We start from the raw sequence: 27887 nt of genomic DNA on the forward strand, positions 1-27887 counted from the left end.
AACATGTTTAGAATTTGGTCAAGAAAGCCAGATTGATACCACAACATTAGAAGGGAAAACTTGTCTCAGTATTCACAATGTGATTTACTAACTGGAAGTCATCCAGTATTGTGTCTATCACTCTTGCATGGCAAAGTGGAGCAGTGTTACCGTCAAGGTGAAAGGCTTTCAAAGTATTTATTTTTCTCCAGTGTAACTCCAGCATTCCGAACATGGCGTCTGACTCCACAACCCTCATAGGACTCCACAAACAAACTGGTCTTGGCTGTGAGCCATCCCAACCCAAAGTCATGAAGGGGACAGTGGTTTAAAAGCCACAGTGAGTCACTTGATCTAAATCAGAAAATGTTAAAGCTTTTCTCTTCTGCAATGCTTTCTAACTTCCTTTGCATGTGCCCATCGACCGCCAATGTGTAAACAGGGATAAGAGGCAGGCCCACATGGGGCCATGCAGAGAGAGTGCCAAACTCTTTCTGGTGTCCTGGGCCCAATGCCATTGAGTCTTAAAAGAAAATATGGCAGAAGGAGTCACTTACATTTTAGGAAAGAAGAACAATGACATTCTTAACCCACCTGGGAGGATGGGGGCCAGAGGGAATAGCATTTTTCTCTGAAAGTCCTAACACTCCTTCAGAGTAAATGAGGAAAAAACAATCTAAGAAATTCCTACAATAGTAAAGGGAAATGCAGGCAAAGAAGGCAATTATTTTGATAATTCAGAGAAAGGGAAGAAAACAACTTTTAAAAAAAAAGATTTTGAATGAATTATATATAGGAGCCTACTCACCTTCTGAATCCAGAGCCTGAATTTTCAGTTCCAAGGGAGAGTCTTCAAGGTAGAGTTCTCGGGTGGTGGAAACAATCTGAATGCCATGGATGATGTCCACAATAGCATCACAACGCAGAACCTGGCCGGTCACTGAAGGAGATGGCCCAGACACACATTATCAGCCCCAGGGCTTGAAATTCTTGCTACCTTTCCCTGCCCTTCTTCCTCTTCACTCAGTCAGTAGGTACAGGGTTGGGGATAGGCTCACAGGAAATTTAGGGAGCAGAGGATGTGGCAAAGGTAAAGCCTGGAAACACAACCCAAACCAGTATGAGAGGTGTATAGTGAGCTCACTCACATGGTTCAGAGGGATGCTAACCAGGAAATGAAAGCTGACAGAAGATTCTAAGCCTCCCTTCTGAATGTAGACACCATTGGCTCCCTCCAGAAGATATTATTAACTCCTGTTCTCTTAGAATCTGAACTGTGAAAAAGCACCTTATTCCTCCCTAAGGTACTCAGACTAACAGCCCCAGAGAGAGGCACCCTCTGACCATACCCCGACAAAACCTTACAATACAGGATAGTGCCTCTCTCCCCATAAACCTTAGTCCAGCCCTTTTAGGAGGAGAGGAGTTCAACCTTTTTATTTAATTGGTATAAGGAAATGCCAGTAAGAAAACTCCCTCCACCTAGCACATCAGCAACCTTTCTGCAACTTAAAATATAAGAGAGTTGTCTGAGGGAATGGGGGAATTAAGTGACTTATCTAGAGTCATGTATCAGATGCTGAAGGTTTTCCTGACTCCAAGGCCAGAACTCAATCCACAACACCAGGCTATCCAGTCATAAATTTTTAAAAACCACGCTAAAAAACAGAAATCAGAACCAAACTATAAAATCAATCCTTAAAAGTGAAGCTATATTGCTGACGCAATAAACTCTCCGGCTTAGAATCTAGCATTACTAAGGTCAACCTTCTAAGTCCAGTCTCTGAAACAGCAATTTCTCCTAAAGACAAACTGTTTGCCTGCCACAGCCTGAATCCCCTCATCCAAAGCGGTCAAGTGAATTGGTATAAACTTTCAAATAAAATGTGCTTGTAAGATACACAGCCAAGGATGAGTCTGTTTTCAATGTTTGTCATCAGCTAAAATAAACAGGAAATGGTCTACATTCATGAATAGGGTCTTTGATGGTCCCTAAAAGTCTATAATGGATGCACACAGACTTTCAACTCATCCAATATAAGAGGCAGAGAGTGAAGATTGTTGTGTGTACAACTTTCAGACACTTTCCTGGAGGTAACATCATGCTGGGAAATAACTCTGAGTTAAGTGGTTTGAGCTATGCTTTTGGTACCAGGTACTTCAAAATGAAAGTTCCACACCACCAGGGGGATAAAGTGAAAGAATGTAGATGGGGTCTGGGCTTAATCACCATATGCATGGGAAAAGTCATACATGGGAAAAACTCAAACCTTGACAATAGCTGAGCAGAATCATTCTCATAGACATTCCTCTGTGCAATACTCTACCTGTGGGATGGCCTATAAATCAATATGTCCACGAAGTATCTACAAACTCTGTGTGTGTATTGGGGGAAGAGACTGTCTTTGGGACAAACCATTGTGCTCCACTACTTGGTACAGTCTTAGAGTACAGCAAGAGCCTAATAAATGTTTACTGAGTCGACTGTGTGGCATGATAAGTTGGAACATCAGCAGAAACCACGTACTGGCCCATGGTCTCTAGCAGAGTGGCCAGAATAACCCTAGAGCAAAGACTAGTTTTTCTCCTCATATATTCCCTAGAGTCTAACACTAGGCTGGACAGTAAAAATACTGGTACTAGAATATTGTATATTTTGTCAGAGGGGGTCCCTGTATGAATTGCATTTGCCTAATTATTTTTTTCTTGTTAAAAAAGGATGGAGGATTTAATTTGAAAGGGGGAAGAGGTGTTTTTCCCTCACCAGAAATAATTATAATGTAAATAGAAAAGGCCTCAACAACATATGCTTTTCAAAAGGGTATGGCATCTGACTGCACAACCCTCACAGGACTGGAAGAAAAAGCAGAGTGCTTACTGATATCTTCTGCAAAGATGATTGTGGTGAGGCGGGTTGGCTGTGATAGACGGGCCTGCACAACTGCCTTTTGAGAGCATTGCCGTTCATCCAGATCCACAGGTTCAATACTGGCCACTTCTGGTCTGGTAGATGACCTAGAAACAAAGGGCTGTCTGTTATCGGGAGGGTTCCCACTTGTTACAGTGTCCAGACATATTGCTACACCAGGTGCTTCCGTAACTAAGGCAAGCAGCCCTCCCCCCTCCAATCTTACTTATAAAGCTTCATTCATTGGATCTCCACCTGCAATTGTCCTGTGTTATTAATGTGACCTGAAGAGTACCTTTGCACGACACAAATCAATTAGTCAGCAAGTATTGATTAAACACCTACCATGTGCCAAACACTGTCCAAGGTGATGGGGATACAAGTGAAAAGAATGAAATAGTCCCTTTTCTCAAGGAGTTTGCATTTTAACAAAGAGAATGATTAGGACAATGGAGAAAGACAGCACAGTGAATGTCTTTTTATTTTTTTCCTGAGGGCATGTATGCTTGACTTTATACAATAAGTATGCTCTGAAAAGTTCATAGAATGTCAAGTTGGAAGGATCTGAGATATAATCTAATCGAACTCCCTCTTTTCCCAGTAAGGAAAGTCAAGTCCAGAAATGCTGAGGGATTTGCCTAATATCACACAAACAGTAAAAAAAATTACATTCAGTTCAACAATTATGTTCAATATATACCTATTAAGTGCTTATGTGCAAAACATTGAGCTATAACTCTCAATTTCTAAGCCAAAATTCTTTTTACTGCATCATATTATATATATAAATAGGCTTTTCTTTTTGGAAAATCAAATAAGCATTTGAAAAAAGAACACACCTACATACACTAAATGAGGTCATCGTTCAAAGGAATCTCTCTCAAATCAAAAAAAACTTTTGAAATGTGAATATTCACACCACTAATTTACTGGTTTTGATTTTCCCCCTACAGATTTGCAAAATTTCCAACCTAACTTTCAGTTGAGCAAAAGGCATTAACGATCACATGACCAGCAACATATTCCTCATAAGTGAATGCAATCCCAGCAGTCTAATGAGGCCTCAGAGTTGATATCTTGCTCTGTGGCACATGCTGGATGCTGCTGAGCTACATAATCCCATTTTTACTGGTGCTCTCATTGTGTCCTTTGTCCTTTTGACATAGGCAACTACCTCCTAAAACAAGCATTCCAAAGCTTTGTCGTTGCTGTTGTTGTTGATGTTGGTGTCGTGGACCTCTTTGGCAGGCTGATGAAGACCACAGAATCCTTTTCAGAATGTTTTAAAATGCACAAAATAAAACACATAGGATTAGAAATATAGTTACCAAAATATTTTTGAGTTCATGGATTCCAGGTTAAGAAACTCTCCCTTAAAGCATTTTTCCCTTTGTTTCTTTTCTAGATGAATAAAATTGTAAATGAGGTCTCCTTAAAAAAATTTTTTTTGTTATAAGCACTACTAAAGCCCAAGCAGATCTTAAAAGACTTGGGAACTCACACATAGCTAGAACACACCCCTCTTCCCACACTGAATAGTGCAAAGGGTTTTGGGAGGAATACAAGAAAGGTTGGGAAAGGAGATAATGAGTGGCTATTAAATTTGGTTAGGAGGCCTGGAATTTAAATTTTTGCTGTGATTTACTCTGGAGCGTCCTCATTATTTCTGAGTCTTCAATTTACTTAACCAAAAAAATGAACATTTTATCAGCAAAAGCTTTTACTGCTTCCTGAAAAATCTTTCCAGATGTACGATTTACTGGGTAGCTAGAAATAGATGGTTTCAAAATAACAGTAACAACAAAACTTCATTCTGTTTTTATTTAAATCAGATTTTGAACATTTAAATTAATTTCCTAAATTTTTTGCAAATAGAAAGGAACTAGATAAAATTTTAATTTAAACTCAAATACATCACCAAAAATGGGAAATCATAATAACTTCTAATTACACATTATTTGAAACAATATACTCACAGTAACCAAAAAGAATTTAGAGCCACCAATATTAGGTCCAATCCCTAAGGCACTGCTTTGGGTTTTAGAAGATGAAAGAAAACTGCTCTTACCAAGGCTATCCAATGATCAGTCAATTTAGCCATCCCATTAAGCATCAAAGAGATGCTTAGCTTCTCCTTCCAAACTGTGGATTTGTATTACCACACATGGCATATACAGAAAGGATCTATAACAAACCTGGTTAGCTCTTATTGTCTCTATACCAATTTACGTACACACATTTAAGCCCCATCTTCACTTGAAGTGCAAAATCTTAAGAAGGCAAATACATGGAAACTTAAATCTTCTTCTGAGTTGTGAAGAATATCTATTGTTATAGCAAAACAAAAGAATGTACTTTTCATAGAATGAAATTCAGGCTTCTCAATTATGCTACATTCTGATATTATTTAAATGAGCTTTTATTTAAATCAAATTCACCGTGCCAATAAATGAATAGCTAGAACCATGCTAAATGATTTCATTTAGGTTTTAAGTTGAGGATAAGGGGGATAGGGGAGGAACTTATTTCAAATGAGAAGCTAATGATCTGACAAGTGAAATACTTCACAATTTTTTTTTCCTTTTTTAAAATATGTTTTTATTTATTTTGCTAAATATTTGCCAACTACATGTAAAAAAATTTTAACAATCACTTTTAAAAATTGAGTTCCAAATATCCTCCCTCCTCTTTGAAAAGGCAAGCAATTTAGTATTGATTATACATGTGAACTCATGCAAAACACATTTCCATATTAGCCATGTGGCAAAGAAAAATAGGCAAAAAATAAAACAAAAATAAAGTTTATAAAAGTATGTTTCAATCAGAATTCAGAAATCATCAGTTCTCTCTGTAGAAGTGGATAGCATTCTTTTCCATCACAGGTCTTTTGGAATTGTCTTGGATCATTATCTTGATCAGAGTAGCTACGTCTTTCAGAGTTAATCATCCTTACAATATTTCTGTTACTGGGTACAATGTTCACCTGGATCTGCTCACTTCACCTTGCATGAGTTCATATAAGACTTCTTAGGTTTTACTGAAATGATCCTGCTCATCATTCTGGTTTCTAATACATTTTGTTATTGAATTCTATTGTATGGGTGAGTTCATCCCATTTATACTCATAGTTATAATTACTAACTGTGCATTCCCCTCTATCCTATTTTCTTCTGTTTCTTCTTCCCTCTTTTTATCCTGTTCCTCTTTTAAAATCTGTTTTGCTTCTGACCACTGCCTTCTTTTATGTGCTCTCCCTTTTACCACTCCCTTTTCCCCTTATCCCCTTTCTCTACTATTTCCCTGTTGGGTAAGAAAGATTTCTATTACCAATTGAGTATGTGTATATATGTATGTATGTATATATGTACATATAATATATACACATATATACATATACATTTACATACATATTTCTCCCTTTGAACTAATTTAGATATGAATGAATTTCAAACATCACCCCCCCCAATTTTCCCCTCCACTATAAAAGCTTTTCTTTGAATATCTCTTTCATGTGAAATACTTTTCCCCATTCTTCCTCTCCTTTCCCGTTTCTCCCAGGGCATTCCTCTTTCTTGCCTGTCCATATTTTTTACATCATCCCAACATAATCAACTCACTCTCACACCCTCTTTCTATTTAGAATCCTTCTAAATTGCCTGAAAGATAATAGTTCTTAGAAATTATGTGTATCATCTTCCTATGCAGAAAGGTAAATAATTTAACTATACTGAGTCCCTTATGATTTCTCTTTCATGTTTACCTTTTTATGCTTAAGTTTTTTATTTGAAAGTAAGATTTTTCTTCATTTTTTCATTAGAAATGCTTAAAAGTCCTCTATTTCATTAAATATCCATTTTTCCTTCAAAGGATTATATTCAGTTTTGCTGGGCAGGTTATTCTTGGTTGTAATCCCAGCCTTCTGAAATATCATATTCCAAACCCTCTGCTCCTTTTATATCACAATCGCTAGATTTTGGGTGATCCTGACTATGGCTCCACAGTATTTGAATGGATTCTTTCTGGCCGCTTAAAGTATTTTCTCTTTGACTTGCGAGCTCTGAAATTTGACTATAACCTTCCTGAGAGTTTTCATTTTGGGATTTTCTTCAGGTGGTGATCAGTGAATTCTTCCAATTTCTATTTTACCCTCTGGTTCTAAGATATTGAGGTAGTTTTTCTTAATAATTTCTTGAAATATGATGCCTTGACTCTTTCTTTGAGCTTGGCTTTCAGGAAATCCAATAATTCTTATATCATCTCTCCTCAATCTATTTTCCAAGGTTTTTGTTTTTTTCTGATGAGACAATTCATATCTTCTTTTTTTCATTCTTCTAACTTTGGTTGTTTCTTGATAACTTATGGACTCATTAGCTTCCACTTGCCCAATTCTAATTTTTAAGGAATTATTTTCTTTAGTGAATTTTTGTACCTCTTCTTCCATTTGACCAATTATGTTTTTTAAGGTGATTTTCCTTCAGTATTTTTTGTGCCCTTTTTATCAAACTGTTAATTGTCTTTTCATAATTTTCTTACTGTACTTTCATTTCTTTACCTAATTTTTCTCTACTACACATGTGATTTTTTTCTTTTTTTCTTTCTTTTTTTCTCATATTTGATTTTGAAAATTATGTTTCAGCTCTTTTAGGAATTCTTGTTGGACTTGTGTCCAATTCACATTTTCTTTTTCTTTGAGGTTTTGCTTGTAGCTCTTGTGACTTCATTGTCTTCTAAGTTTGTATATTGGTCTTCCCTGTTACCACAGTAGACTTTTATGGTCAAGTTATTTTTTGTGGATGTTATTTGCTCACTTTCCCACTCTATTTCTTGATTTGGAACTTTATGTTAAAGTTGGGCTCTGTTCCCAGTGCAGGGTGGGAATAGGGGGAGGGAAATGTCTCAAGCTTCAGGCTTTTTCACACTGCTGTTTTCAGAGCTAATTTTGAGAGTTTGGAAGTTTTTGGAGTTTCCAAGATGTTGTGATCTGTGGAGAGGTATGGTTATTGCTCTCCTGGTTTGTAGTCTGATCCTTACCCAGGAAGGCTCTCTGATCCCTTGGGATTGTAATTGATACTGCTCCTCAGGGCCCCTGCTCCCTTGAGACCAGAAATGATACTATTCCACAGGGTCACTGACCCCTTGGGACCAAAAGTAACACTGCCCCTCAGGGCTTTTGCTACCTCTTGACCAAAAGTGCTCCTGTCTACCCTTGAACTATGACCCAGAAGTGGCCTAGCATCTAGTCCTATGTGTACTACTAGCACGGAGGTCCCCTGGAATCTCTTTCTGACCAGTTGCCAGGTCCCTTTACCCTCTCTGGCATGAAAGCTCCTGAAGCTGCTGATGCTTCTGTCACCACCTCATGACCCCACCATTGATGCTTCATCCACATTGACTCCTGGCCGGCCTCCACTCCCATTTTACAGATCTCTCTCTTTCTGAACTCCTAAGCTGCCTTGGGCTGGAAGAATGTCTCAATCTGACCTTTTGTTGCCTCTGTTACTCCAGAATTTGATTGGAGGTGTTATTTTAAAGTAGTTTGGAGGGGTATATTGGGAGAGCTCTTCTGACTGCTCTCTCTATTCGCTACCTTGGCTCTAATGTTTTGCACATCTTAACACCATATAAATGCTTGTTATTATTATTTTATTGGTACAGGAAACTCTGAGTGAGAAAGCTCTTTCTTCCAATACAGAGCAGCCACTATTCTGTAACTCAGAGTACTTAGCAAGTTGCCTAGAACACTGAGAGGCTAAGTGACTGTTCCAGAAATATATAGACAATATATGGGGCATTCCTCATGTCTTTGGGCATTTTTAAGGTATAAAAGCTTAAAAGTTTGGAGACACCCTGGTATTTCAGAGGAAAGATTTAAATGCTGGTCTTCCTGCCTGTAAGGCCAACTCTCCATCCAATACACAAGGCTGCCTCTCAAGTTAAATGATTTGGAGTTATTATCCAAGCCAATGTTTCTCAAGATCCTCTGAGCTGTCCCCAAAATCCTTTCAGGGGAGTCAGTGAGGTCAAAATTATTTTCATAACACTAAGATGTTTTAGTGGGGTAGCTAGGTGGCACAGTGGATAGAGTACCAGGCCTGCGGGCAGGAAGATGAATCTTCCTTAATTCAAATCTGGCCTCAGACACTTACTAGCTATGTAACCCTAGACAAGTCATTTTACCCTGTTTGCCTCAGTTTCCTCATCTGTAAAATGGGCTGGAAAAGGAAAGACTAACCACTTTTGTATATTTGCCAAGAAAACCCCAAATGGGGTCATGAAGAGTCAGGCACACCTAAAAATGACTAAACAACAAGATGTTTTCATTTCTAATAGTGTAAACATATATAAATATAACTCACATAACCAAAAACTCTTTGAAGTCCTCAACATTTTTGAAGAGTGCAGAGGGGTCCAAAGACCAAAAAAGTTTGAGAACCCTTCATCTACTCATTTATCTATTGCAAGAGATTTAGTGCCATGTTGAATTTGCATGGCTCACTTTAGCTCTCGGCTGTACACCAAGCAGAAGACAAGCTTCAGTTCTCTAAATTCATATAAAACATTAATTCTCTAAGCTCTTAAGAAGAAAACTTGTAAAGATTACTTGGTGTTAAAATCTATGGTGTGAAACACACTAAAATAGATGTGCCTGAGAACTTTCAAGACTGAAGCCAAACATTTCAAAAGGAGGTGGGGGCACCCAACGGCTGCAAGCAGATCCTTCTGATCATGCAGACAGACAAACAAGGGTGAACCCACCCAGAGCTGTTGATGAGAAGTTTAAAAATTGATCAAACATCTATATTTGAAAACTCACTGAAAACAAATTATGCCCAGCCAACATCTGAAAGTTACATGCCATCAGAGAGAAAATATTCAAGCAGAAGGTTTTTTTTCCTTAAGAAAACATTTCAAAGCCGGAGGGAATAGAAATATTATGATAAAATAAGGACAGACAAATGTCCTTGAAGGAGAAGATGTTACCTGCATTGATTCTTTTAATAATAATTCAGAAATTTGTTTATTTAACTGATGGTACATTAAAGACTAGGGTGGGGTTAACCTACAGTTTCATTGGTGTGGAATATTTCTAGAATGGGAACTTCCTCAACTAATAGAGATCAGCAACTCATCTGTGACTTACTATCTTTAGAGAATTACCAGAGCATGGAGGGTTTTTTTTGATTGGCTTGCTCAGGATTGCACAATTAGCATGTATCAGAGACAGGACTTGAAAAATGGTCTTCCTGACTCCAGTGTTAGCCATCTATCCACTCTGCACCAGGCTACTTTTCATGAGTGTACATGTGTATATGTATATGAACATATACACATGTGTATTTGCATATTTGTATGTATAGACACACCTGTATGTATACACACATATGCATATACATATACCTTTCTCATATTGTGTGAAAATATGTGTATATCATATGTTAATAGAGATGTATACATGCATATGCATGCAAACATCCATGCATGCATATATGTGTGTATATATGTACATATATGTATATATCTATATATACACACACATACCCCTGATAAACTTTGCACTATTCCAGGAATATAAAGTAGTATTTACATAATATAAAACCAGATAATCCAATTCTCATTTATATTTAATCTTAAAGCATTATATAAATGTGAGCTAGTCTTTAGAAAATAAGTAATTTTTTAAAATGCAGATTGTCCTTCCTGATTACAGTTTCCATGGCCAAATGTTAAAATTAGTTGCCCTATCTGAGCATAAAGAAACCACTATGCAGGTTAGGGTAGCCCCAGAAGGGAAACTGATGGCAAAGGCCTATGGTTAGCCATATCATGGTAGCTCCTCTATATACTGATGACAGGGTATGTACAAAAGTCATAGCATCACAGTTTTAAAGGGACTCTTGAGTTCCTTCCAATCCAACTTTCTCATTTTAGAGATGAAGAATCAGAGACGCAGAAAGTTTAAGTGACTTACCCAAGGTTACACAGATAGTAAGCTTCTAGACAAGATTCAAACTTCCACCTTCCTTAACTCCCTGGTCTACTGCTCTATCCACTGTGCCACTGGAGGGAGTACCTACATTAATGGGGTCAGTCAGTCAATAAATATTTATTAAGTGCCTACTATGTGCCAAGCACTGTGCTAGGCATTGGAATGCCAAGATCTGTTGAAGTTCTGAATTATAATTAGGGAGTGTTGGAATTACCCTTTAGTCTGGAAGTTTAACTGCTAGATTTAGTGATGCCATTTTAATATGCTAACATTTGACTTGAAGGGCCCTGTGGGACATTCTGTGATTCTGTAATGTTTACTTGTATTATAAATATTGGATTAAAAATAAGATACACACATGGTATAAAATGGTTCTCTGAGTCTCAGTCTATGGATATGGTATTTTTTGGACATTAAGAGTCCTACTGTAATACGTATCTATCCATAGTATTATGTGAGATATATATGCATACAAATATATATATGTGTGTGTGTATGTATTATATTTGCATAAGCCTATTTCTTTTTTAAAATAATATTTTATTTTCCCCAATTACATGTAAAAGCAATTTCAACATTTTTTTTTTAAGTTTTAAGTTCCAAATTGTGTCTTTCCTTCTACTTTCCCCTCCCTGAGATGGTAAGCAATCTGATAAAGGCTATACATGTTTAATCACATGTAAATATATTTCCATATAAGTCATTTCGTATCTGCCTATTTCAAAGAAAGGGCTTGGCTCATATCATGTACCTGTTGAAAAGTACAATGTAGGCCCTCAAATTAATGAATAAGGAAATCATTCTACAATCTAGTATAGAGATAAAAGCCCATGGCTAGAAACAAGCCACCTAGGTTCTAGCCCTGCCTCAGCCACTAGATAAATCACTTAGTATGTGACCACTTGCAGATCACTACCAGCATGGATCTCAGTTACTCTTATGTAAAATGGGGAGAATAATCCTTAATCTGATTATCTCAGAGGGCTCCTGTGAGAATCAAATGAGGTAATGAGTACTGAAGGCACTTCAAAATCATTAAAAGGTGATTTAAACATACAATTTGTCAACAGGTGATCACAAGGCTATGAGACTTATGCGGAAACCAGGTTTATTACAAGAGAAATGAACATGCATGTGGAACCCAAAGAGTTCAATCCTTTTGGAAGGTCTGCATATTTATGACAATACAACAAAGGAGGAGAGAAAATAGTAAGTGGTTTGGCATGGGAGGAGACAATGCAATAAACCCTCCAGAAGGGAAAGAGCAAGGTAATGGTAAAAGCTGAATTCTTTTCCCTTGAGAACAGTGGGGAACCTGTGGCCTCAAACCACATGTGACCTTCTAGGTCCTCAAGTGCGGCCCTTTGACTGAATCTATGTAGTTTGGCCACAGGTTCCACACCCCTGTACTAGACTATGGAGACAGGAGGGTCTGCTTATCTACAAAGGACCCAGCTACACAAGCATTTTTCCTAGCCTGGAACTGACTGGCTGGTGTCCATCTTACCTCCCAAGGACACACAGGGAATTCAGCTTAGGGTGCAAACAACAAATTATGTCATCTTTCACACATGAAGGGCCTTCTGCATGCTCTAGATCCAGTGTTTCTAGAAAACATGGCAACTCAAAAAGACCCCTTAACAGCCCTTAACAAATTGTTGCTGCTATAAAATCAAGTTTTATTTCCCAGTTACTTATAGTTGGTTTAGAGAAAATTCCCAATTCTTATTCAGTGATTTAGCAGGCATCTGTGCCAAAGCTATTGGCTGTGTAGTTGATTACATAAATTCTAGTCTGGAATATTGCTATTCTCAGGGGCCGGCAGGAGAGTCACCTCTCCATGAAGGGGCTGGCTGTTAATTCTTCTCAGATACAGTGGTTTATCAAATTGAACTGGGGACACAGTCAAGAGGAAAGCAGAAGGAGATAAGAAAGTAACAGATAATCAGCCAAAACCTAATTTACGGCAATTGTTGATGCTTTCAGTGGACAAATTTGATTAAAAAAAAAAGAAATACCGAGAAACAGGGAGGCAAGAGTAGCTAGGGGTTAAAGGTAAAGAAAGTGGGCACAACAGATCTGGAAAAGAGCTTTTTTAAACTCTATTTTTCAACATTTTTGAAAGAAGTAGGAAAATTTTTCCTCACTTGCCCCTTCTCCACTTTATAAACTGCCTATCTCCCAAACAGCTTCCACCAAAGGATATAATATAGGACCTTGGTTCAAACCCTAGTCCTGCTATCTTCTGCCTGTGTGAGCTCTCGTAATTCACTTAGTCTCTCTGGCCTAAGTTTCTCCACTTGTAAATGATGGAGGTTAGACTGGAACAGAAAGGAGTTCTTGGCATTTCTGTGTGTGGTGGATCCTTTAAAAGCCTATGAAGCTCAATGACCCCTTCACAGAACAATGCTTTTGAATGCATAAAATAAAATGGGACTATACAGGAAGCCAAGGCCAAAGTAACTGTGTCAAACACTAGTTTGCAAGCATGGCTTAGGAACTGCGATCACTAAGCATAATTCATTGACTGAGAGTTTAATTTTAATTACTTATTGAACATCCTAACTACCACAAAACATTTAAGGAAACTGATCTCACTATACTCTTTCTAGTGCTATTAGGTACTTGCTGAAAAGCAAAACAAGAGTTCTCTCTGGTAAAGTCGATGATTTTCAGAGACTCTTGATTGTGGATCAGATTAATAGGGCAAAAGTTTGCCAATTGTCCTAATTCACTGAAAAGGGAGTGCAGCTAAGAGATGTGGATAGCCCTAATGTAAGATATTGCTACTGGTACAAAAGGCCCAGCCACACCAGTATGTCCAGGGTTATGGAAATTAGTCAATGAGAAACATTAATTATGAATTTACTATATGCCAGACACTGTGCCAAGCACTGGGATTACAAAGAAAAAAGAAATGCAAAAACAGGCCCTGCCCCCAAGGAGCTTATATTCTAATGGGGGAGACAATATGTAAATGACAAGGGACATGCAAAATATATACAGGTAGATGTATGGATGGCAGTTTAAGAGGGGAAAGCATTAGTAGCTGGGGGACCCCGAAAAGCCTCCTACTAATGCTGGAATTTGAGCTCAGACTTCAAGAAAATCAGGGAAACTAAAAGGTAGCAATGAAGAGAGAGTGTTCTAAGCATGGGGGACACCAGGGCACAGGCATGTTGGTAGGAGATGAAGCATTATGACTAAGGAACTGTAAGCATGCCATTATTACTAGATTGTAGAGAAGCTTTTGAGAACACTAGCAAGGTAGCTAGGGGCTAAGTTATGAAGAGCTTCAAATGCCAACCGAGGAATTAATATTGAATCTGTAGACAATTGACAGCCAATGGAACTCAATGAGTAGGGAAGTGATAGGGTCAGACATGTGGTTTAGGAAAAATCATTTAACAACTGAGTGGAAGATGAATAAAGACCAGCAAAGAGTACTAAACACTTAAAGAATCCGAGAGTTCCATATGGGGAATTGGTCAGACAGAATGGAGGAGAAGCAGGATATAGCATTGTTACAAAAACTCAAAAAGGAAAGACTATCTGGGATAAAGACAGCTAGGTAGAACAGTGGATAGAGCACCAGACCTGGAGTCAGGAACATCTAGAGTTCAAATCTGGCCTCAGACCCTTAGTAGCTGTGTGACCCTGAGTAAGTCATTTAACCCTGTTTGCCTCAGTTTCCTCATCTGTCAAATGAGCTGAAACCACTCTAGTGTCTTTGCCAAGAAAACCCCAAATGGGGTCACAAAGAGTCAGACACAACTGATAATGATTAAACAATGACATTTGGAATGAGGTTATCAATGGTGTCAAATGCTGCAGAAAGGTCAAGAAGGAGGAGGATTGAGAAAAGGCTATTAGATTTGGCAATTGAGATCATTAGTAACTTTGGAGAGAACAGTTTCAGTTGAATAATGAGATCAGAAGCCAGATTGCAGAGGTTCAGAAGAGAGTAAGAGAGGAAGTGGAGACAATCTGCTGGAGAAGTTGGAAAGGAATAGGCTCAAGGGTTCATGTCCAGGGGTTTGCCTTTGTGAGGAGAAAGACCACCTCTTCATGTGAAATAGGAATGGGAGAGGGGAAGGTGGCTGAGTGATGTGAGAGGAGGAGAAGCTCTGGGTGAATGGTATCAGTGTGTTCAATGAAGTTTCGAAGGAGATCCTCATTAGACAGGGTAGAGTTTATGATTAGACCCTAGCCTGTGACACTCCTCCAGAGAAAGATGTTACTAGAGAGTAGAGGTTCTTAAGGGCCCCTAGAGAGGTTTCATGGGGTCCATAAACTTGAATGGGAAAAAATTACATTTTTATTGTCACTAACCTCTAAATGCAATTTAGCACTTCCTCAATTATTTAACAACATTTTTCTGAGGTAGACTTTACCAGATTTTCAAAGACGTCCATGACACAAAAAAAGGTTAAGCATTCCTGTTGGAGAGGAAGATTATGATGGGAATATTGAAAACAGGGGGAGGGAAGAAAGGTTGCTATTCATAATCTAGAAACAACTTAGCTTTCTTCTGTGTGTGTGTGTGTGTGTGTGTATGTGTTTGTGTAGTTTCTGAATACGGTTTTTGGTCTTTTGAAGATGAGGAATATGCTGCTTCTTGGTAGAGAAGTCATGTTCTTGTAAGTATGGAATACCGTATGAACTATCGAACAAGTCACTTTTGCTTTGGATTTTTTGTTTATTTTTTATTTCTTTGTTATTGTTACAAGGAAAGGTTCTATATGCTGTATACAGGGATATGATATGGCAAGCAGACATGTAGAAAATATGTCCATGCTTCAAGAATCCATGAGCTCCATGTGGAGTCCCATATGGGAACTCTCTCTGCCAGTGCACATTACAAATGTGTGTGCAGATGTGTGTATGTGTGTATTTGCATATGCATATGCATGGATATATGTATATCTATACATATGCATGCACATATGTATATATGTGTTTGTATTTTATGTGTATGTGTTAAATTTTCAGTGTAAGCATTTCAGAAATTGGCAAACAAATCAGAGCTTGATTTATTGTTTTGTTGATTGTCTAGACTTAAGAAAATGAAAAAGAAAATATTAATAATGGAAATTAAACTCCTTCTTAAAGTGCTATATAAATGCTAACTAAATCCTGTTGAGACTTACTAGCTGTGTGACCATGGCTTTTGCAGTCATCCTCCCTAACTGCATCTTTGGGCTGGTGATAAAAGGACCAGAGAAAACTCTTCAGGAGATAGAATGTATCATTGACTATTAGCAACAGTGCATGTATCCAGCTACTTGGAGGCCATTCACTCTGGGATTGGAGCATCCAGGAAAGCCTGCTGCTTTTATCGGTTGACCTGGTGTCTTAAGGCCTGTCCACTTCCCTTGTCTGCATTCACAAAGGCTATTCTAGCCTTCTTCCCCCTTTGGATGGCTCTGCCACTAACTCAGTGTGTGGTTGACCCATACGTACTTCCCCTCTCTAGACGTCAATTCCCCCATCTGTGAAAAACAGGAGTTTGGATGAGATGATCTCCAAGTTCCCTGTCAACTCTGACACCCTTTGACACTTAAAAAAATACTGTTGCATATACAACTTCAAAAAACAAACTCCACCACTCATTTTTCCCTAGCACAAAAAACAATGTGTTACAGTAGCCAGAGCTCTGTTTTTGCCTTTCTATATATACACAGTGCCTGGAACATAGTAGGCACTTAATAAATGCTTGCTGACTTGACTTGACTTGATTGGTCTTGAAGTGAGACATTTGGGATCAAGTCCCCACACAGATATTTACTATCCATGTGGGCATAACCTCTTTAACTCTTCAAGTCCCCAGTTTCCTCATCCACAAAAGGAAGGGAATAATATTCATACTACCATCCTCATAGGGTTGTTGTGAGAAAACACAAACATTAAGGCATTAAAACAAACATTAATTGTTGTCACTATCATCATCATCAATATATAAAAGCAAGGCAGCAGGGTAAAGAGGGAATCAGCAGACTTGGATTTCACTGCTGACTCAGTGTATGACTTCTGACATCTTAAGTCTGTCTGTTTCCCCCAGTAGTCAAGCAAGTGTATATGTATACACACACACACACACACACACACACACACACACACATATACTTACATATACACATATACATAGGCCTGCCTACCTCCATCTCTGAGGGATCTGGAGCATTCAGTGCTTTGAGTTCCTCAGAGGAAAGAATAGTGCTAAGTATAAGCTCCAGGGAAGATGATTATTTATGACTGGCCCAACTTCAAACATTCCCAGGCTTGACTTAGCCTGGATACCCAGCTCTCCCTGAGAAGCAAGTTTGGGCAAACTCCCAAGAAAAATGTTGCTCCTATAACTTTTCCAACAGGCTAATAAGAATCTCACAGAATTCTAGTGTTGAAAAAGATCTCAGAGGCCATTGGGCCTAACCTATACCCAGAAAGAAATTCCTTCTTATAACCTGACAAGTGATCAACCCACCTCCACCTGAAGGTCTCTAATGACGGAGAACTCACTACCCCTCAAAACAGCTTCCCTCCATTTGGGGATGGCTTCTCTGTTAGGAAGTTCTTCCCAACACTGAGCCTAAACTGGCCTCTTTACAACTCCCACCCACAACTCCCAGTTCAGCTCTATGGGGCCAAAGAGAACAAGTCCGATTCTTCTTCCATGTGACAGGCTTTCAAATGAGCAGAGCTCTCCTATCTCTTGCCCCCTCCTCTCATCCTCAGTTTTCTTCTCTTCAAGCTAAACATCCCTGTTTCTCTCAATACCCCCTCATGATATTGCCTCAAGGGCCTTTACCACTGGATGCCCTCCGGATGCTCTCCAGCTTATCATGCCTTTCCTAAACTGTGGTGCCCAGAACTGAACAAAATATACCAGAGGTAGTCTGACCAGGGCACAGGACAGGAGGAGCAGCACCTCTTTATTCCTGGCCATACTCATATGAGTCTTTCGTTTCTTTGTGTTTAGCTCTTGCATCACCCTGCTGATTAAATGAATTTACACACTTGGTATAGGTGGGTACATATGCTCATTCTCAAGTATGGTAATTGAATTACCTGAGACTCCTCTCATTCAATGTGCTTTGGACCGTTTACTGAGTGACAACTGTGTGCAGAATATTATAGTGGGCAATTTTATATTCTAATCAAATAAACATTTATTAAGCACTTACTGTGTGTCAGGCACTATGATAAACACTAGGAATACAATTAATAAAAATTAAAGTTCCTGCCCTCACGGAACTTACAGTCTGTAGGTCCCTGCCCTTGAATTTGAACCTAGTTGAAAAAAGCAAAAAGTTATACCCACAAAACCAGAGAACAGAAAACTCTAAAATCAACATACAAACAAGTCTAAGGCCAAATTAGAATAGTGAATAGGATTCCTGTCTCCTTGATCCAGGTTAGTAGTACCAATTTAAAATACAGATTTCCTAAGCAAAACTTTCAGAAAGCATCTGCTCTTTCACCAGCCCAGCACAACTTCTGTATTGCTAAACTGAACCTTCCCTAAGCACCATGATTTTGACAGAAGCTTCCTACCTCTCTTGGTCACCTCTTACCTGTTGGTTAGCCCTTTGCAGGTTATAAAGTGCTTTCACAAGCCATCTGATTAAAGAACTCAGCTGACCCTCATAACATCCTCTGGGAGACAGGCTCAGACCCAAACCTACACTGGGTTGTATGTATGCTCCTCTATTTTCCTCTGGCTCTATCCCCTCACCCTAGGCCAAATCCTTCCATTTAGCCTCTCCAGCCAATGTCTGGGCCACCTTTTTATTGTACCCCTCATTTTCTTCCCTGTGTGAAGTTACCTTAATTAAATCAATGCCCCCAGACAGAAAATCATTCTATTTAGATGCCTGCTTGATAAAGAGTCAGATTAGAGCTAAAGGGGCATTAGTAATTATTAAGTTCACACCCCTCATCTTAGAGAAAAGAAAACTGGGTCCTTGACAAGTGAAGTGATTTTTCCAAGATCTAATCTGCAGAAAGATTTTAAAATATGCAATGTGTTGGCCTTCCACATTCCCCAAATTTGTCTCTTCTGTATTGTGCATAATCATTCAACAACTCTGTGTAAAGCACTGGAGGAAGTATATCACAAGCCTAGTCTTCAAGGTGCTCCAATCTTCAAGCCTTCCTCACCTTCCTCGATGCCTCCACCTGCTAAAGCCCCCTCCTTTTTCAAATTACTGTAAGTGATATACTTACCTAGATACATGTGGAATCCCAGAGGAACACAGGGACAATTGGTACATTTTGCCTTTGAATCCCCAGTGCCTAGCACAAAACAGCTGCCTAATAAATGCTTGTAGAATGGAAATGACTTCTATGGCAAATAAGTTAAAACACATAACAGATAAATAACTAGACTGTAAGCCCTTGGTGGGCAGGGACAATACCTCTATAATCTTACAGTAACCTTGGAGAACACCTTGCCCACAAGCAACACTGAATGTTACTGATAATGATAGTGCTAACAACAAGGTGTCAGACCTAGAATCTGACCACAAAATTCAGCCATCTGTTGGAAATTTTAACAGGATCTTTGGGATGAAAAGTGTTGCCAACATCTGAAAGAAGGCAGGGGAACTATCTTGAGGAAGAGAGGAACATGATAGCTATACACTAACTTCAGGGCTGTCATTTGGATGTGAATTTGAGGCAGTTTGGCAAAGTACAAGGAACTTTGTGCTTTGCACCTTGTCTTAGCACCTGAGGACCTGGGTTAGAATTCCAACTCTGACATTTAGCAGCTCTGTGACCCTGAGGAAGTTATTTCACCTTTTTGGGCCTTGTTTCTTCACCTACAAAATGGGGATAATGCCACTAACTTTGCCTACACCCAAAGGGTTGTGAGAAAAGTGGTTCGTAAACCTCAAAGTATTAAGTCACTCTAAGGCGGTGGCTCTGAATGCTGGGTCCAAGGAGCTCCCTGAGATGCTTTCAGATCTTTGAAGTCAAAACTATTTTCCTCATAATAGGAATACTTTAATTTCTTTAATTTCTAACATGGTAAATATCATTCACATAAATAAAACTTATTTGGGGGTTCTCAATAATTTATAAGAGTATAAAGCAGTCCTAAGACCAAAAAGATGGAGAACTGCTCGACAGGATAAGGAACAGATTTAATCTATGTGAATCCAAAGGAAGAGCACCCAATGGATAGAATTTACAGGGATTTCAGTTTCAGTTCAATGGAAGAGGAAGAACCTTCTAATAATGAGATTTGTCCAATGACAGGAGAATTAGGATCTCATGATCTTTGAAAGGAGTAAGTTCCTCTTGGACCAATTTTCAGAGGTATTCTTAGGTCAGGTTAAATTTGGTTGGCTCCCTTCCCCTTTGAGTAATTCTATGTGTTCTCCCAGATCCAAGGAGCTCTCCTTATCTTTTGGTAAGAGGAAGCTGCCCCTACCATCTTATTTGATCCCACAACCACCTTGGGAGCTAGATGCCCCAGTTTTTAAGATGAGGGAAATGAGGAAGGCAGAGGTTAAGTGACTTGCCCAGGGTCACACAGCTAGAAGTTTTCTGAGGGAGGATGTGAACTCAGTTCTTCCTGACTCCAAGTCCAGCTGGATCATCACTATGTCATCTAGTTATCTAAGATAGTATCCCCATTTCATGTATAAGGAAACTTATACCCAAAGCAGTGGTGGCCCCAGAGTCAGACCTATTTCTTTCACTTTAGAATATTTTCTTCCTAGCCCTACTCTTTATTCTATCTACATATCAGTCACCTCTCCACTTCTAACACATTTAGCACCTACCACTTCAAAAAAAAGCCTGTAAAACTCAGGCAAAAAAAGCCAACCTTACCTAATGACAATTAATTAGGCCCTCCATCTGGTGTTGTTCTTCATCCTTCATTCTCAAAGAGGACCAATGACATAATAGGGTGATGTTTTGACTTGGGCACGAATTGGATTTAAGTGAAGCAGGGTTGCACAAAGTTGTCAGCTTCACCCTGTCTTCCAGAGTCATCAAAATCCAGTGGCAAGAAAAAAGACAGGAAAACTGGAAATGACTGGGGATACAGTGGATAACCTTGGTGTCTTTGATGTCTGTCCAAGGTCTAAGTGCTCCATAGGCTTCATGGCCATTGCAAGAAACCTCTCATCCATCCATTTTGTCAGGGAAAGTCTTGGGACAGACATTCCTCTAACTCCCCAATGGGTCTGAGGCATGTCAGTTACCTTTAACCTGATTTAGCCAAGATGGTTTTACCAAGGTATGGCCGCTGCACATGCTACAGCTTCTTGGAGCCACAAGTGAGATTTGGGTGCCAGATGGACACCAAAGGTGGAAAAGCAGCCCTGAAAAGGGCTTGGCAAGCCCGCACACCAGAGGTGCTAGTCCTGCTAAACATCCCATCCACCCCAGGCCTTCCACCTAATTCCATTCCAGAGCACCACCTACCTTTGTAGACTATGGGTACCACTGAAGACATGTGCAACGATTAATCCAAGGCAAGAAGCTGAAACTGCCTGCAGCACCTCCTTCCAGCCTTTGTGTGCACCAGGATTCTCTGGTTCCCCAGCCCTTTTCTTGGAGGACATCCAGGAATAGCAGAGGTCAAAGAGTTCAGTTATTCTGAAAATATTCCTCCAAATTCCCCCAGTCAGGAAGCAGCTGGAAGAACAAGGGGTTGTTTGTGTGTGTGTGTGTGTGTGTGTGTGTGTGTGTGTGTGTGTTTATTTAAATGAAGCAGTCCTCTCCTCCACTCTTCCCAAGAATCCCATCTGCAGTCACCGTCCTACTTTTCACTCCATTTAGAAGTTTCTAAAAAGAGTGGTGTTTGCTTCACTCACAGGCCTGTTTCCTACCTAGCACCAAAAACTCTGAGTTAAGTCCCGGTTACCTTTTTCTGAAAAATAAAAGAACTGGACTAAATGACCTCCTAGATCTCTTCCAGTTTCAGTTAGATTCACAATCCTATGATCCTCTAGGATTGCAAAGAGGCAGGGTACAGTGTATCAAAGTCACAGAACTATTAGCACAGTTTGGCTGGAACCCAGAGTGGAAGAAGAAAAGGAATGTAAAAATCAGAGCAGCCAAAGTGACATTCCCAAAGTACAAGTCTGAGTTCGGTCATTTCCCTGCTCAAAAACCTCCTGGGGCTCTCTATCACCTTGAGGATAAAATTCAAACTCTTTTAAATGACTTTAAAATTATTTTCTTCCCTTCCCATTGGATGGGGGAAGAAGAGGGAAGGAAAGAATTTAAAACTGAAAAAAAAAAATAAAAAAGTCTCTGTGTTTTAAAAATTAAACAACAACAAAAAAAATTAAACAATTTTTAGCTCAGATTCTTACAATCTAACCAAAGTCTTAGATTCTTAAAATCTAGCCACTGCTCACATTATTATAATCTAGCCACTGCTTAGATTCTTAAAATATAGCCAATAGCTCACTAATGTTCAGACTCCTTAAAGTCTGCCCAATATGACGGATGTTCTAATACATCTTGTATTTGGCTGAAAAAAAAATTAAACAATTTTTAAAATAAAAGACTTCACAATCAATCAATCAATCAACCTTTACTAAACACCTACTATGTGCCAAGCACTGTAACTCCAGTCTACCCTTCCAGGCTTATAGCCCATTATTACTCTCTCTCTATTCACAGGAAGTGATAGAGTACCAGAAAGAGCACAAGGTCACACTGGAAGTGATGTGACTAAGGGTTGTTGCTGTACCTTATATACAACAGTCCCCCTGCCAGCTCCATACCTTTGCATCAGCTAACTCCTATGCCTGAAATGTATTCCTTCCTTGTTTAACCTCAGAATCACTAGCTCCCATTCAACTCCTGTTCAAGTTCTTTCCTCCTATATGAAACCCTTTCTAATAGCCCAGCTGTTAGTGTCCCCTGAAATTGCAGTGTACTTACTTTGTATACATGTACATCTATATGCATATGTATGTATACAGATGTACATAGAAATATACATAAATAATAATAGCTATCATTTAAGGTTTGCAAAGCATTTTACAAATATTACCTCATTTGATCTTCATAACAGCTCACTAGAGTTAGGTGCTATTATTATCCCTATTTTACAGATGAGGAAACTGAAAAAGATTAAGTGACTTATCCATGGTCACACAGTTAAGAAGTATCTGAGGCTGAATTTGAACTCAGGTCTTCATGACTCTAGGCCCAGCACCCTACCTACTGTTTCACCTAACTGCCTCATTTCATAGGGTAGCACTCCTTCTGAGGCTATATTCCCAACTCCCTCACAGGCTGGGTCCCTAGAGCAGGGCTGACTATTTCTCCACTCAGGATTCTAAGGGTGAACCCTTAAGGGCTGGGATTGTTTAGTATCCTTACTCATGAGCCCATTCAGTGTGCCCTCTGTTATCAATTAGTCAGACAGTTAGTTAGCTTTTAGAAATGGCTTTTACTGAGAGGGCATAGCAACAGTTGTGAAAAAGAACAATCCCCCCCAAAAAAATGTGGAGTACACTCTCACAATAACATACAGGGTCCTTGGAGAATATGAAGTCAAGTTTAGTGTGGTGCACGCACACACACACACACACACACACACACACGTGGCAAATGAGTAAACCTACAGTTTGAAAATTGTTTTTCTCCCTTTGTGGAATCATCATGAATATCCCCTTAAATTGGTATAGTTCTCTGCTGGGCTCCAAGGGTCAGCACCTTTGCAGAGTCCTAATGCTGCCTTTCCTTAGTTCATCTAGTTTGTCCTTGGAATGTCTCTCAGTTCCCAGTGCATGTGCTTCTATAAGTCATTACTTTCATAGATCCTACTGCCAACTTAAATGGGGAGCCAAAATCCTAACCTTTCAAAGTTCACAAGGTCATCTTCTAGTCAAAATGGGAGGAGTGACTCAATCTTCTGCTCACCCCATCACTATGTTCTAGCTAGAGGAGCCAGGGTCTACCTCCTCAATGTACTTACTTTCCCAGCCTCACAGCTGGAACCCCCTTCTGATTTATGTAGTCCTGGGCTGAGTCACATTCTTTTAACCAATCTCAATACATTTTCCGTTTCTGTTTATTTGATTCCTTTGAAAAGCTCAAAACACTTCACTCTTCCCAAATTGATTGAGAACTTGTTTGCACCTAGCTTATACCTCTGATTGACTGATCTTATAACTCATATAATAGCATTAGGATATAGAACATCCTGTTGATTATATTAATTGGATTAAGGGGTATATGATGCCCCTCTTACAAGAAGACTATAAATCTACAGCTGGAACATATCTTAGAGACTATCTAGTTCAATCCCCTTCATTATACAGATGAGGAAACTGAGACCAAGAGGTTAAGTGATTTGCCCAAGTTCACATTAGAAGTGACAAAGGGAGGATTTGAACTCAGGTGTTCTGACTCCATAATCAATGCTCTTTCTACCCTACCATGGTACAGCTACTTTTCATATATATAATATATTGTACATTTATATAAATAATTCCTATCACTCAAATATAAGCTCTTGAAGGGCAGGGACTGTCTCTGTATTTTTGTCTTTGTATCCCAAGTACCTAGCATAGTGCCTGGCAAATAGAAGGCACTTAATAAAAGCCTATTGACTGACTGGTATCAATGGCAAAAGAAATGTATTCATTCTAGAGAGCAACTTGGAACTTTCATATACATATATATATATACATATATATATATATATACATATATATATATATATACACATATATATATATACATATATATATATACCACAACTAGGTGCTGGGGTGTATGCAGTGTTTAGGAAAGACTAGAACTTCTGGTGCAAGAATGTGCCAAACCCTTTTCGGGGCTGCTCATCTACCTTTGGTGTCTACTTGGCACCCAACTTTCACCTGTGGCTCCAGGAGGATGTAGCATCACAGCGGCCACACCTGGTCTGCCATCTTAGCAGATGGGCTAAACCAGGTTGAGGGTAATGGATGGGCCTCAAACCCGCCAGTGAGTTAGGGAAGTGTCTACCCCAAGCATGTGAAGACTTCCCGCAGTAGAATGGATGGATGAAAACAATTTGTTCCAATAGCCATAAAGGCAGCTGAAGCAGGTGCTATGGAGCGCTCAGAGCTTGATCAGACATGGAAGACACCGAGGTCATCCACTGTATCCTGGGCCATCACCAGTCATCTTGACATTTGTCTTGCCACTGAACTTCAATGACAACTTTGTGCAACCCTGCCTTACTTAAATCCAATTTGCACAAGTCAAGACAAGAACGAAGAACAAACAATGCCACCACAACTGGTCCTATGCTCTGAAGAGATCAAAGGAAGAAGAAAAAACCCACATTTATAAAAATATCTATAGAAGCTTTTTTTGTTGTAGCAAAGAACTGGAAAACAAAGGTAGTGTCCATCAATCTGGGATTAGTTGAACAACTATGTTATGTGGGTATAATTGAATATCATTATACCATAAGAAATAATGAAAGGAACATTTTCAAAGAAAACTGGGAACATTTCTGTAATTCCAAGTGAAGTGAGCAGAACCAGAAGACCCGTTCATACAGTAACAACATTTTACCAAAAAACAACTGTTAAGTCTTTCAGACTTAAGAACTATGATCAGTGCACTAACCTCTCAAAATTACAGAGAACTAATGAAGCATGCCACTCACCTTCTGACACAGGGGTGATAATGCAAGGTACAAAATGTGACATATATTTTTGGACACAGAAAATACATACATATATACTTACACACATATTTACATGCATTTGAATAATAACTTCTCAGGTCCCATCTGGCTCCGAGATCCTATGTCCTTAAACCACTTTTATAGGTACCCTCCAGTCTAGCACATAACCACACTTTAGTTTCTAATGGTCAGAGAGACAGTGATTTTTTTTTTTGGTAAGGCAATTGGGGTTAAGTGACTTGCCCAAGGTCACACAGCTAGTACGTGTCAAGTGTTTGGTCTGAGGCCAGATTTGAACTCAGGTCCTCCTGACTTCAGGGTCGGTGCTCTATCCACTGTGCCACCTAGCTGCCCCTAGAGACAGTGATTTTCTTGAGGAAAGGAACAATGTTTTATTCTTTCTCAGATGTTCCCCCAGCATCATACACAACCCTGGAAACAGCAAAGGTAATCAGTAAAACTTTGAGCTGAAACATGAAGAAATTAAAAATTAAGATCTCCACGCCACATGAAAAATTAAACATACATTGGATAAGCATACTGAGATTCGTCCATCAAGTTACCCCAAGTCAATGCTTCTAATGTACTCTCTTTTTGCAGTCAGGTTGTTTCTGGTGTAAATTTCTATGAACTTTTCATAGACATGGTAGTTTGCTCTCCAGTGAGTTATTTTCTGATAGGATTTCAATATTGCTTGCTCTCTGTAATACAGGCATTTAGCACATCAAAATGAGGTTTGTGGAGCCCTGTAAAGTGATAGCATTATTTATTCTCTAATTCTCAATTTATTTTTGTTTTCTTTTAAATGCTTTTTGATTGGCTAACAGTCCCTAAAGAGGGCAGTTTTGAGAACAAAAGTGGCCACATGGGCACAATCTGCTAATTGTTCATCAGGGGGATTTCAATTTTCACGTTCCATCTTTACAAAATTTATGCAAGTATTTCTGATCCACCTGAAGACTTGCAGATCTGTAGTTTATAGGTAGAACCAGTGTCTTGATCTTGCCCTGAAACCCTATGGCAATCTACAATACTCCTCAGGCTAGCTGATGGGAGGGGGAAAAAAATAAGCTTTTTCAAGTCCTCAGCTTCCTGTAGGGGTGGGGCAGGGATTAGGTCAGAAAGCTGTAGTAAAAGAAAGGAGAAGTGAGAATTACACAAGAAATTGAGGGGGGGGAGGGAGAAAGAAATGTGGGTTAGGTTGCGTTGGGAGTAACATTCTGTTATAAGTCTACTCATAAAGCATCAGAGCTAGAGGGAATCTTAGAGATCATCCAGGGCAAACAGCTCATTTTTAGTGAAGGAGATGGGGTTAACATGATGTAGCAGAAATAGTTTTGGACTGGGGCAGCTAGGTGGATAGAGCACCAGCCCTGAAGTCAGGAGTACCTGAGTTCAAATCCGGCCTCAGACGAAACACTTGACACTTACTAGCTGTGTGACCCTGGGCAAGTCACTTAACCCCAATTGCCTAAAAAAAAAGAAGAAGAAGAAATAGTTTTGGACCAATAAAATGAAAACTTTAGATGGTAGCCCAAATTAGTTGTGTAACCTCCGGCAAATCTAATTCAACACATCTGAACCAGAGCTTCTTTAGCTATAAAATGTGGATAATAATGCCTGACCTGTCACCTTGACAGGGTTTTTATGTATTTGGAGGACCAATGAGATGATAAAATGATGTGTAACCATAAAGTGCTCCATGAATGTGAATCCAGTCTTGCTTTTCCTTTAAAATGCAATTGAAACACCACATTCTACACAAAGATCCCTCCAACTGCTAGTAACCTTCCTTCCCTAACTAACCTTTTGCAGGAAATGAAATCCTTCCTCTCCAGAGACTATGAGCATCAGTTCTAGGAATGAAGTCTATCCTCTGAAACTCTGAAAAGGAGAGCAGAGAATCTCAAATACATGATATGAGAGCCTTATCTTAAAGAACCTGTATGTAAAATTATCGTGGAGCCTGCCTACATGAAGCAACAGAAAAAGAGGCAGTCAGGAAAAAAATAGGTGGTGAGGTGGTTCAGGACAAATTGACAGTACCCAGGAAACCCTCAAGCCTCACCCCACCACCATCTTCCCCTGACCACATCTATAAAACTTATCTGTTCCACCTACATCCTGCAGCAGGCCCCTTGCAAACTATATAGGCAAGGGAAGACACACTTTAGCTTCATGCTACACACCCAAAAGCAAATAAAGCTGCATTCATACTATAGTTAATGTGATTGAGATAACAGGGTAGACACACAGGCAAACACAGACACAGACAGAGACACACAGACGCAGACAGACAGACAGACACAGACACAGACAGACAGACACACACACACACACACACACACACA

At 39.3% G+C, this 27887-nt stretch overlaps 1 protein-coding gene across 1 annotated transcript in view; it reads right to left on the minus strand.

Annotated features, from left to right (window-relative positions):
* The window catches only part of NUP210 (nucleoporin 210), a 166542-nt gene that overhangs the window by 132983 nt on the left and 5672 nt on the right, over positions 1–27887 (minus strand). Inside the window, exons 2-3 of the mRNA XM_027836937.1 lie at positions 2858–2994; positions 788–919 (exon numbers count right to left, since the gene is read on the minus strand). Coding sequence (XP_027692738.1) covers positions 788–919; positions 2858–2994 — 269 coding nt within the window. The remainder of the gene's footprint in view (positions 1–787; positions 920–2857; positions 2995–27887) is intronic.

The sequence above is a fragment of the Vombatus ursinus genome, unplaced genomic scaffold, assembly GCF_900497805.2.
Source record: "Vombatus ursinus unplaced genomic scaffold, bare-nosed wombat genome assembly UNPS02014820.1, whole genome shotgun sequence".
Classification (NCBI taxonomy): Eukaryota; Metazoa; Chordata; class Mammalia; order Diprotodontia; family Vombatidae; genus Vombatus; species Vombatus ursinus.